General features: G+C 37.6%; 1 protein-coding gene across 1 annotated transcript in view; it reads right to left on the bottom strand.

Annotated features, from left to right (window-relative positions):
* Window positions 1–2,804: 2,804 nt before the first annotated feature.
* The window catches only part of DNAJC1 (DnaJ heat shock protein family (Hsp40) member C1), a 111,150-nt gene continuing 100,952 nt past the window's right edge, over window positions 2,805–13,002 (bottom strand). Inside the window, exons 10-12 of the mRNA XM_075705952.1 lie at window positions 4,978–5,026; window positions 3,998–4,479; window positions 2,805–2,873 (exon numbers count right to left, since the gene is read on the bottom strand). Coding sequence (XP_075562067.1) covers window positions 2,805–2,873; window positions 3,998–4,479; window positions 4,978–5,026 — 600 coding nt within the window. The remainder of the gene's footprint in view (window positions 2,874–3,997; window positions 4,480–4,977; window positions 5,027–13,002) is intronic.

The raw sequence follows: 13,002 nt of genomic DNA, 5'->3' as shown, positions 1-13,002 counted from the left end.
ACGCTGCCACACTACTCAGTGTGAAAGACCCTTCCTTCCTGCAAAAACCTTTCCAGTTCTTGAGGAGGCAGCTGCGCCTGCCACCAGTCCATGGTGCAGTTCCACTGCAGAAGAGGCCAACGCATTTCTCTCGCACAGCCAGCTCTCCTCTACTTTCAGGCAGCTTCATTCTTCAAGCAATGAGGCAGCAATCCATCAATTCACTTCCATCCAGGCATGCGCAGCACCTGTGATTAGACATTCACATCCATCGCTTTCGAGTACTCAACCTGACAAGCGTGACACAACGACATGTACAATCCTTGCCCATCCTTAAGGATCTTCCTGCAGATAAACTGTATTTGTCAGCAGCACTGCTTTAAGTTTCTCAGTGTGAATGTTCTTACGAACAAAAAAAGAGAAAAAAAGTTTCTTACCAGTACATGGTGCTCGTCCTTCTTCCTTAGACCCCCTGTCCAGAAAGTCTAGGGCAGAGAGGAGCTGAAGGTGCCGGGCAGGCAGTATGTAATTACTGCCGCATACGCAGTAGTGATACGGGCAAGTCGAGCAGGTAATCTTACACATGTAAGTTTTTAAAGATTTCCAATGATAAAGGTGTCAAAGTCCTCCCAAGTCCTTATTACATTTGCCACTGGATTTCTTTGCCCCAGTATCAAACTAAGCTACTTCTCACTCCCAAGTGAGCCCATTATTATTCTTTATAGCCACAACAGACACACAACAGTTCTGTATTAACTGCATCAGGGAGACACAGAGATCACGCAAGTGCAAAGCTCCCCTTTTACATACTTGAAGATTCTCTCTCTCTCTCTCTCATGTAGAGCAAATACCAACAATGCCTTCTGTCCTTCTACAGATCAGGCTTTGCAGACTCTGGATCGTTCTCTTTGCTCTCTTCTGGACGGTGTACATCTTCCTTGAAGTGCGATACACCAACCTGGGCACGCCATGCCAGGTGAAGTCTTGTAAACCCAGAGTGGAAAGGAAAGATGACTGGTTTATCCTCACTGGCTATACTCTCCTGTTACTTGCTTTCTTTTTTTGAAACAACAGAAATATTCCAATTAACAGTCTATGTTTTTCATCTCCATTTGCTTGTGTTCTTCTACCCCAGCCCTATCAATGCTCCGCCAAGTTAATTTTCACCAATTCACCTAACCATTTCAGCAGCTTGTGTCTGTAGCCATTTCAATTACCTTGCTGTACAGCTACAGTCATCTATCTGAGTGTTGTGGGTGACTAATACCTTTTTAAAGCTAAGATTTCCTGATACCTCTTGTATTTCACTTGATCTCACTCAAGACTCTTCCTTCATAGGTGCGTTATGTAGCACAGAATTACCATTTGATCAGTTAGCACACATGGATCATAGTACAGCTTCTAAATATGTTTAGTTTCCAATGCAGCTAACCTGTGAAGTTCTCTATGAAACAAAATTTAGATGCATTATTTTGTGTCTAGTAAGGTTTCCATAATATCATTATTTCTACCGACTAAGGTTAATTTTTTACATATGACAAAAAAAACCCCCAAATGTTCCACTTGGTAAGGAACACATATGGAACACTTATCTTCCCTAAACACTTCTCCCTTGAAGTTTCATGGAACGGGATGAAATTTTGTCAAATGCTGATCTGCCAGGAGCAACACAATTGGCAAACGGTTACTGGGGAAAACCAACAGTGTAAATGGCAGAAAGTTAACCGAGATTTTCAGCCACCAAGCTCAGATACAGGGTCCTCTCATTTTTCATTTTAGTTTTGAATTAAAGCTCAAAAAATTATTAGAATCCTGGTATTAAATCAGAATTTGAGTGGTAAATTATTCTTTAAAAAAATGCAAGTCATTAATGTTTCTTGCAAAAGACTGTGATCGCTGCTCTGATTTATTGGTATAATTTACAGCCCATTAAGTACCCTTTATTCCAGCATTTTAAGCTTTGTATAAAACTTTCCCAAAATTATGAAAAACAAAATAGCAAGTATGGAATAGTAACCCTTATTATCTATTCTTCAAATATAAAATCAAACTATATTGAATCCAGGTTACACCCCACCCCACCTCCAATATGAGAACTCTTAGACCAATAATGTTAGCTTTTAAGTCTTATTCTGTACTTAAAAACTGGTCATGAACTATATGCCTTATATATCTTAATTAGAGGCCTTTCATGTTCTTGCCCATTTCAACTTTACCAAATAACAGCGCTACCAAATATCACTGTGTATTGGGCTGCAGAGTTCGTAAAAAAGGAATTATATTGCAGGTGCATATAAAGTTAAGATTAGAAACATTGCTTATTTCAAAATATTGTTAGAATGACTAGACATTTCATGTAGCAGCAGACATGGTTGTAAGCATATTGTCTTCTATTTATAGCTGCAAGAAAGAAAAAAACCCACACTTAAATGCAGTGTTCTATTACTCTCATCCTTGCTTAACAGTTTCAGATCAATTCTCATTTTCAAAACAACATTTGAAATTCTTTACATTCTGTATATTCATTAGCTGTAAACCTACCAGTTCGAGCATGCAATTATCAGTGTGGCTTTTCCTGAAGGCTCACTGATTTTTAAGACATTGTTATCACACATCTGCATATGCAACTCTCCAACACAAAAATACACCCTCATTCTTCAACACACAAAATAGGTAGGTAGGATGGTATAAGATTTATTGATATTTTCTTTTACTAAGGCACATGATGTATAGAAATACTGAGGTACAAAAATGCAGTTTCCTGCATATGAGATTTAAAACCCCATTTTGACAAAGATGAACTAAATCTCTCCTGCTCAGAACATTCAGCTTTTAGCCATTTTTTTCTTTTGTACCAGTTCAACAAGCAACTTGTATCTTGCTATACACTCCTCCTAAAAGGAAAAACAAAAGTGTTAATTAAAAGTTTGATATTTTAGTATTGCTTTAACTCTATACATGCTTCCTCATTCTAGAAGAAGAGCTAGGTTCTGGGGGCTGTGTGGTGGTTTCATTTTTGGGTTTGTGGTTTTTTTGTTTTTGGTGTTTTGTGGGGTTTTTTTGTTTTGTTTTGAAGTTACACACTGAATTTCAGAAGGAGAATCTACATTTAGTGCAGAGCAGATTAGAAAAATGAACTTTCAATTTTTGTTTAATGGGTAACTCCTCTCCTTAAAGAGCACGCAACCCCAAGAAAACAGTTACCAGTATTTCTTGAATGACTGTAAAAGCAGTTATTAAATAGTTGTGTTTAATACCTATTTCAGAACAGTTATTCTGGTTGGAGCCACACTGCAGGTAGGTTACCTTGTTAAAGGCAAGCCTTTATAGTCACTAACATAGCACCTACTGACACCGGATCCTGCTCAACAGCTTCAGTCAGAGAAACACTCCGTTTCCTGCTCTCTTACGCTGGTTTTGGCACAAATAAAATTAGGATTTTCTGCAGCTACAGTGATTGAAGCAAGCACGCTAATCTATCACGATTATTATAGAATCTAACACAGACCAACTATATCGATGACAACAAACGCTATTTTAAAAAGATTATACTTACAAAAAGAACATTAGATAGATTATTGAGCATTTAACACTTGCAGATGGATTACTTTTTTTGTTTGTTCATTGAGATGGGTTGAGAAAGGTGTTGTAAAAGTGTAAGCAAAGCAGCTCATCAACATTTGGTTACTAATTTTGAATCAAAATTTGTTTTAAAATCTAATTTGTCCTGCAATTGAAGATCTGAAAGGCAGAGGAGAGGTAGGAATTTTAAATGAAACAGGTGGTATTTCAACATTTTCTGTAATAGATCAAACAAACTGAATTCAATGAAAGTATATTTTAAATAAAAGCAACAAACATGACAGTAATGCTCTTTAGGTCGATTATGTCTGGACTGATAGGCTAAGTAAAGACCTCGCCTTTCTACGTGGAGCCTCAGTTCTTAAGGTAACCATAAATTGGTAGAAAATATGTTTCCCCTCAATTTATACTATAGTTCAAACAAAACTAAGCATACCTTGCTTTTTCCAGGAACACATTTTGCTATTTTATCCCAGCGATCCGCTGTTCCCTTTGGATACTGCTGCAAGGCCATTTCAAGAAGTTTCTGTTGATTTTGAGTCCACAGTTCTTCTGGGGCACGGCTTTTTTCTCTTCTTCTGCTCTCGCCGTCACTCTCTTCCTCTTGCTCTGTGTTATCAAAATCTTTCTGGCGTCTTCCTCTGCCCTTCTCTTCTGGTACCTCTTTCGTTGCTGGCAGAGTCATTTCGGGAGCTTTGATAATTTTTCGTTTGCGGTGTCTAGTTTCACTTGCAATGGTCTCCTTTTGATCTATTTGGACATCCATCTGCTCTGGGATATGATCGTAGTTCCCCTCCTCCTCTTCCTCTTCCTCCTCCCTTTCTCGCTGGGTGATTATGTGGTCTGGTAAATTCACGTTGACTTTGACATTCTTGGAATTCTGGGCCAGCGTTTTAAGCTCAGAGAGCCTAATGATACCTGTTAGACATGTTGTTGTTACACTTCTAAAAAAATAAAACAAACCACAAACAAGCAGGGAACTGCCTGCAAATAAAAGGTACCCGGAATAGTGCAGAGAGGAGAAAAAGCTCTTCTGGATTAAAAGGTTAAGGAAAAAGCTTATCAAGAAATCAGGGTATTTGTTATGAAGCAATGAACTTTGCCAATTATGAGCTTATCTGGTATATGTGAAGTACTAGTAAATTACCACACTGATATAAACAAACATAACAGGGTGAACAAATGAACAAAACCCACAATAAACTGAGTAACAAAGCCTAGGAGGATGTAGCTAAAGGGAACTATTCCCTCAGAATACCCATCAGCTCTCCTCTTTGCTCAAAGTACATACAGCAAGCTTGCAAAAGTCTTCCTGCAAAGCATACCCTGAAAGGTACAAAATGCACTGTATTTACATAGCTATAATCCAAATACAGTGCTTTTTAGAAGCATCAGCGAGGATCTAGTAGCACACACCTGGTGTATATGTAACAGAATCCTTCAGTTGTTTGGCTTTCATCGTAACCTGCATAAAAACAACAACAAAAAAAGGACTATTAAAAAATTACACTATTGGGGCTATTGAAGAATTCATTAGCAGCTTACTGCAAAATACCACCACGGAACATTTATTAAATATGGCGAGGCTGATGTTCTTCTGCTGGCTTTTTTCATATATGGATCCCAAACTGACAAAAAGTAACGTTATAGACATTGTCTTTTCTAAAATGTTCTTAGCTTATTAAAATAATGTAAGCAATGCTACACATTTCTATTACTATCACCATAATACATCACAGTCAATATGCAAATTTTATTTTCTTTCATTGTTAAACCCTAATTCTCTAACCTAAAAATACCACAAGGAGAGGGGGGAAAGGAAACAAATGAGTTATCTTCTAGATATTAGTTTCTCAATACTGAAGAAAAGAACAAAATAATCCACATAGGTCCAGATGACGAAGCACGCTAATGGACAGGCATTCAGTCCCAAAATAAAATGCAACTGTCTGACTGCCAAAGATCAAAGACACCTCCTAAGTCCTGATATTTCAGGAAAAAAGTTTATTACATGAGAATCCAAAGGGCGGAGAGCTGCCTGCATCCGCCTCTCCATGTATACTGAAATCTGTGACCTGGGAGAAAAGTAACACCAGATTTAGCATTTTCATTTTTACTTAAGTAAGGAAACAAACAGGTTTTCTTTCCACCCAGAACGAGGAGCTTCCGCATCCCAAATTTCTAGACCACACTACAGATAACAAAGATGACGGGCTTCATTAAAAATTAAGATCCTTTTAATCACTTCACATCTGTGTTGTATCAAATGATCTAGAGTCCAAAATTCAAGTACCATGTACCTTGTACCAAGTACAAGCATTTTAAAATGTTGTACTCAGGGAAATGTACATACTTTTTAATTACTGAAAATGTTTTATGAATACCAGATTTCAATTTCAGTTTTTTTGAGTATGAGGTCTTTGTGAAAAAGCTAGAAATTGAAATCAAGCAGTCTGAGCCACCCATATCAAATAAAACTTAAAATGTAAACAGGCACCACACTCAATCAGAACCTATACTACCTGGAATGGGTAACCTGCATTTCCTGCCATTTGAGCCTGGGACCTCAGATGTTAACATCCGTTTAATGTAAGGCACTTGGTAGTGTGCTGCCCAGAGCAAAAAATAAAAGATACATCACCTACAACGTCAGAAATTTCTCCATGTGGGATCATATTTACCCACGATATGACTCATTTAGACCTTGAGAGCCACAGCATAGACCTCTGCTGTTTTAACTAACATGAACAATAACAGACTAGTATCCTCTACGCAGAGCAGCCCTAGAGAGCAAACCTGCCAGGGGGTTCTGCAGCTATTTTCTGGAAGAAGAAGAAAATATAGAGATGCAGGATTTTTGTTCCATTACAGGATTCGTGAGTAGTTCAATAGTTAAAATACTTCGGTACCATCTGCTCCTAGTCTAGCCTGTTGGTTCCTCCCACCCACATTTCTGCCTATGAAATTGCAGGACATTGCTTTAAAAACAGGCAAGTGCTGGATCTCCTTAACAAAATGACAGCAAGACTTAACAAGGCAGTAGTCTTATTTTCCCTACAAATTAAACCTCATTTTCTGGGATGATTAAGTTTAAATGAAAACTCCATGAACAAAAAAATCCCAACTCTAATTAACCAAAACCTTTATCCAGAGGTAGACACTTGGCACAGAAAACTCCCGTTTCTACTGCTGCAGTATGAGAAAGTTTTAATTGTTCAAAGAGAAAAATCCCAGAATACTACAATGAACAGATAATTTTAACTAGCACTAACAGTTCTGCCTGTGATCTGCACAATCCTGATTTTGAACCAACAGGATGGATCCTCCTTGAAAGATATGATCCACTAACAGAAACTGCCTTCCTTGAAGAGTTTATAGTCTAAAATAATCCAAATCAAAATGTTCATGTTCCATTTTCATTATTAGCAGAGTGTCTCTGTAGGGCCAATGCTTTTTAAAGGCTGAGTGGAGTGGAATCCATTCTTGACTGCTCAACAGAATGGATCCTTAGTGGTGTCCCGCTATGCATCTCTTCAATAGAAATTACATTACATAAACTGGATTGTAATAGATTATTTTGAAAAGAGTGAGAAGAGCTCGTCATGCAAAGAAGTAGCTGATCCTTTAGAGCTTACTGCAATGATGCAGTGGATTCATTGCAAATATGACATGGCATTATCTTGAATGAAGATATACATGAACATAGATTCATGTATTCCAGTAAAGTGTTTCTAAACCAATTTGCTATTTTTTAAGTACTTCTTTCAAAGATTTACAGCCTACTCATAAGGCCAAGAGAGGAAAAAGAGAGAAGAGATTCCCTGAACCAAATAGAGCAGAATAAGCTGCAAGCAATGACGAAGACAGGTATACCGAGTTGCTACCCCAATGCCAATGGCTTGCTTTTCTCTGTGTTGAACCTCTGGTGGTTTTGGAGGTTGGGAATTACTGGTTTATCTTTCAAACTGAGACTACGGATGCAACATAAACTTTGCATTGGAAGCGGTGCAAATCAATATGCTGGATTCAGGTTTCCTTTACAAGACAGATGCTCCCAAATTAGGTTAATGCAGGTATCCCGTGATAGATATAAATTTTGCTGCGTATTACATCTAATTGAACTAGAATCTAAACCAGCCCTCTCCACTAGAACAGTGAAGGATTTTGGTTTATTTCTAGATCCTAATGGCATTTCACATTTCCCCCTATATGCAAAAAGTCCAGAAGTAACAGTTTTGCGTTACGTTATCTTTTTTTGGGTAACTTCAGCCCTAACAACTTGGTGAACCTAGATGTAGCATTTGTAGTAAGTTAATCCATCAAATATTTCCAAAACTTTCTCTTTTGAAGGCATTATGATTTCTGTCAATATTTTGATGGGCTTTCAATTTGAACATTCACCAGGTAAGCTGGAAATAACAACTGTGTGTATGGTTTAGATACTGAAAATCTACAAACACTGAACAAGCACCTTCAGTTGACATAAGTTTGACAACTCATCAAGCTTCTTACTCACAGCTTTACTATCATCATTCACAGGTTACATAAGAAGATTATTTGTCTATTATTCTCTCTTTTTTTTTTTTTTTTTGTCAGCGTTCTTATTCATACAGATGATTTTGCAAGTCCTTTTCCATGTGCTATGTAAAGTTCATGTTTACTCCAGCTCTCTTCACTTAAGAGTTCAGGTATCATTTATTTAGACTTAAGATTGTCCATCAGCTTCAACTGGTATTGCCATTAAAGATGCTGACACAGGGCAAGAATAGTAACATGTCAGTATTAAACTACTAAGGATTATTAGGAATCCAACCTATGGAACATATGAAATTGTATTTCAATTTGATCTGTTTGAGTTTAATCATTGCTCTTGCCACTCGAATTTGCAGTCTCTTCTGATGCCAGTTCCTCCACTGGCACCTCCACTTTCTGACATCCTTAATATCAATTTAAATTTCCTCTTCAGTGGTGAGTAGTGTTATCTACTAGATAGTTCTTAACAGTGATTTTTTAAAAAAAAAAAAAAAAACCAACAACATGAAGTTATGCAATGTAAGTTGCTCCATTGCTTTCTCTACTCAATTTCTTATCATAGCTTGCTTATATTATTACTCTTTCATTAGGTAACAGATAACATACTTGGAAATACTGTTATTCTAGTTATTATTTCTGATCGTTCCTGCATAATGCTTTAAAAACATAGTTTTCATGTATATTAAATTATGAATTTTATCATTACTGTGAAAAGTTGTACTAAAGGTCTGCTGTTATTGACAAAAGCTTTCACCAGAGTATTAGCCAGCCCTTAAGAAATCCTGGGTCTGAGGACACCTTAAACAATAAGGATCAAGACTGTGAAATTGATTTAAAACAGAAGAGGGCAGATGACATATTCCTGCAAGTATTTGTACTGCTGAACAGACACACTGCATTATTTTATAGCAATCAACTTTAAACGTTGCTGGTTTTATGCCCAAATAACCTAGGCGTCCCTGTAGTCTACAGGGATAACAGAAGTCACAAATAAAGTCAGATAGTTACATGCACAGTGAAACAGATTTTCTTAGACAGAGAAAGATGACAAAAAGAAAAAAAAAAAAGTTGGACGCAAGCAATCAAATCGCTGAAGTAGAAATCAAACCACCTTACTATGGGACCTACAGAAAGAAGCCACAGGAACGGTTTGCTTCTGAGAACTCCCTTCTGAATTCAGTTTCAATAGCTCTTCAGCTACAAAAAGATTTTATTGAAAGCAAGTGGGATTAGTGGGAAGATTTTATGCAATGAAAGCCAGACAGAGCTGGTTTCCTCCTGTACCACTGACAATTAGTCCAGATCACAAGACTAGTTGCTACTCAACAAGACACCTAGCAGTAAAAACATTCCTCATCGTGACCATCCAGATGTTAAATCTCTTGTTACCCTGGACACCTGCCACCTCTTTCAGATGGCACAATCAATGCTTCAGAGGTATACAGGAGAAAAAAAAATATTATTCAGAGTCAGCTTAAAAGACTCTCAGTAGCACAGGCAAAAGCAAATTTTGCTATCACATGAATGAGAGGCTACTTTTCATCCTGCAGGGAAGGCAGGCATTAAAAAAAAGCACAGAATTATGGCAGACCTAGAGGGAAAACCGTGTAAAGTCAAGTACAGTGATCCTACCAATGCCAAACAGAAAGAAAGAGCCCTTTTGCAGAAGATGAAGAACAATTCCCCATTTCCACAGCAGAAGCTACCAGCCCATCACTTCAGCTGACCCCTCCAGCACCATGACCAGCCTAGCTTCACAGGGCACATGCCAATGGGACTTTGAAGCCTTCGTCAATTTGTTGCCTACAGAAGATTGCCAGAAGACAGCAATCTACCTTCCTTCTCTAAATAGGACACTATTTTGATTAGGATTGCACCAGATTATTACAGAAGTACAAACCTCTTGGGTTCTGACAACAGTCTGAGAAAATAATGTGGGGTTTTTTTTGTAGAGGAACAGATAACCCATGTCGCTTGGTTTCCCAAACATCTATAACCTTCTTGCAAGGAAGGATGACAGGCTATTGTGCTGCTGAAAACTGGAGGTCCTGATAAAATTGTTTACTATTCTTAGCATCTTCCAGAGCAGAAGTTCTCTAAATATCTACTAAAGCTGCCACAGTTTCTCAGCATCAGCTATCAGAAATTTGCTGTCCCAGTAGCAGTGTTCTGTTCACCCAATGTTATCTTCCTGCATGCTCTCTGTCAGTTACGTCATGTAAAAGTGCCAAGATCTGTGGAATTACAGAAGAATACAATGTGGAGACAGCCTGTGAGTAGCTGAGCCTAATATGCAGCAATAAGGAATTTCTTCTATCTTTGGGGCTAATCTGAGTTAAAATCACGTTTTTCTCATAAAGGAAAGCCAGTCACAGAAGGATTTTAATGCCTTCCTGGCTCTGACAAAGTAAGAGGTTTTTTGCAGATCTAACCTTCCAGAACAGCATAGAATAAATTGCCAAATTTGAAGTTCTCCCCTTACAACCAAAATACTACTTGCTATGCTGAGTTGTTCTTCCAACCTAGACCTAAATAGCTTTTTCATAGCAACCAACTATATCAAGAACTGTTTGTCCCAAGTCAGACAACAATAATGACCCATTCCTTTATTTTCATGTGACATACTCAAAAGTTGTTGCTTTATAAAGTGCCTTCCCTTACATACACTAAAAAGACTGCTAAAATTGTCTTCCAGTTTTAACAGATTGGTGAAACTTCAAATACTGAAGCATCAAGCCAAATCATTCTCCATTTTTTGCAAGTATTCTTATTTCCAACTTACGACATCTCTTGAAATTAAATATTTCAAATTAGAAGATGCACCTTTGTTTTGGCACTGCTTGTAACAGTTTGCTTAGTAGATTGTTACCAATTTTCTCAAAAGTATGTAACATAACTAGTCTTTACCCACTGTGTAAATTACACATTGAGTTTAATGCTAACATAGCAAATGAGTATTTTAAGGACAATGTGCTTTTATTCTTGAAAGAACTAAGAAACATACTATGAATTTAACTGAATTTGCTTAGACTAACCAGTTGCAGCCGGCAACAGTAGAGTTTTCTTATGATTATGGACTTTGAAGCTGTGTGTGATTCTGAACTTTGCCACAGCAGATGGAGAAGAGGTAGCTACCTCAACAGAAATCCCCAAAACAACTGTGAGTTTAATTATGAGGCAGTTTAAGATGTGGCCTGCAAAAAAGGCAAACTTGGCCTAAATCACCAGATGTAGAACACTAGCCTCTCTCCAATTTAAGTGCCCAAATCGTTAATTTAAAGCAGCAAAAGAATTACTCCTTTTTTCAGGACACACAAAGGGGAAGAACTCAGCAACTAGAACTGTCACGATTGGAGACTTCATATTGTTGTTTTTTTTTTTGGGGGGGGGGGGGGGCAGTTACAATCTGTGTTTGAGAGTCTTTAGCTTAATACTATGGGCACTCATGTAAGAGAGGAGTTTGGCTCAAATGCCCATTGCAACAAGTACTTGGACATCTTATTTCGTGACTGTTCATGCAAAATGCATTAACTTTCTTGAGAGTCAGAAGAGTTGAATTCTGCAATGGAATTCGAACCCAGCTCACCAGGATGTATGTGGGACATTACGTTAATTCAAGCCACTCTAGAAAGTTGCAGCAGCACTGGCTTGACCACCCCGCAAACCATCTAATTTGAATTAAAAGTTGGTGTCCCACTGTCTTCTGTAAAAAAAAAAAATCTTTCTCCTTTAAGTGAGATGAATGCTCTGGTCATGCTTTACGAGAAGGAAATCAATCCGGTTTGCATTTGAGTATAAGATGCATTGTGCTGCCCAATTCTGCAAAAACTGTAGGGCTGCACAGAAGAAAACTTTGTGCAGTGAGGGAATTGCAAACAGCAACCACCTTGTCCTCCCCTCCAAGGATCAACAGAGACATTCTGGTGTGTCTGTGGGATTAGACAGGTGTTTCAAAGATTTCCCTCTCAGATTGAGGGATCTACATGACCTACATACGATCTAAATCCCATCTTGGATATTCATAACCTCTTTTGGACCTGGATCCAGAGCTAGGTCTTTATACTTCAATAAGCAACTGGAAGAACTATTGATTACATAAATATATGCAAGCTGCTAAGGGTGAATGTTTCAGAATATCCACAACTAGGGAACACAGTAACTGAGTTAACATAGACATAGTATACAAAGTGAAATGTAAAATAGACTTAGGAAAACAATCTCCAGAAGCAAAAAACCTAATAAATTCATGAACTTTTACATATGGATCATTTGTCATATAGATGTTTTCTTGCTGGCAAGGTAATGAGCTTGCATTTGTCAAAAAAGAAATTTATTTTAGAATAGCATATAAAGTACAATAAGTATGAACTCATGCAGTCAGACTTAAAGGCTGAAACTGTTGCTTGGACATACAAGAGATACCACAAAATAAGTACCCCCCAAACCTTATGCTTTTGGGTTTCATGGTAATTCAGAAAGTCTGCTCAAATATATCCACCTGTCTATTGTTTTGCTGTCTACCTTAGTGTTTTTCTATACAAGCAGCAAATCCCGATCAGTCTGTTTTTGCAATACAAATGCATGAGATTAGTGACTGCAGGAGCAAACAGAATCAGTTTAAATCCTGTAAGACAAGTGAATGATATTACTTCACAAGTATGAAATCTGAGATCTCTTTGCCTTTAATTTAAAAAACCTGTACCTAATAATCACATTAAAGTCTGTTTGGCATGCCAGACAGCTTTTACTTCCTCTGTTATTTTTACAATTTGAATGTCCTTTGTAGTTACTGAAATTAATTTATGCCTTTCAGCAAATTTTTTTTTTTTAAACTTTTTATCTATAAGGGTAGGCATTGTCAAGTACAATATACTTTGATAATTTCACATCTAAGTGCTTTTTCTCAAT

Source organism: Pelecanus crispus, chromosome 2 (genome assembly GCF_030463565.1).
Source record: "Pelecanus crispus isolate bPelCri1 chromosome 2, bPelCri1.pri, whole genome shotgun sequence".
In the NCBI taxonomy this organism is placed as follows: domain Eukaryota; kingdom Metazoa; phylum Chordata; class Aves; order Pelecaniformes; family Pelecanidae; genus Pelecanus; species Pelecanus crispus.
This window is presented reverse-complemented; position numbering and strand designations above follow the sequence as displayed.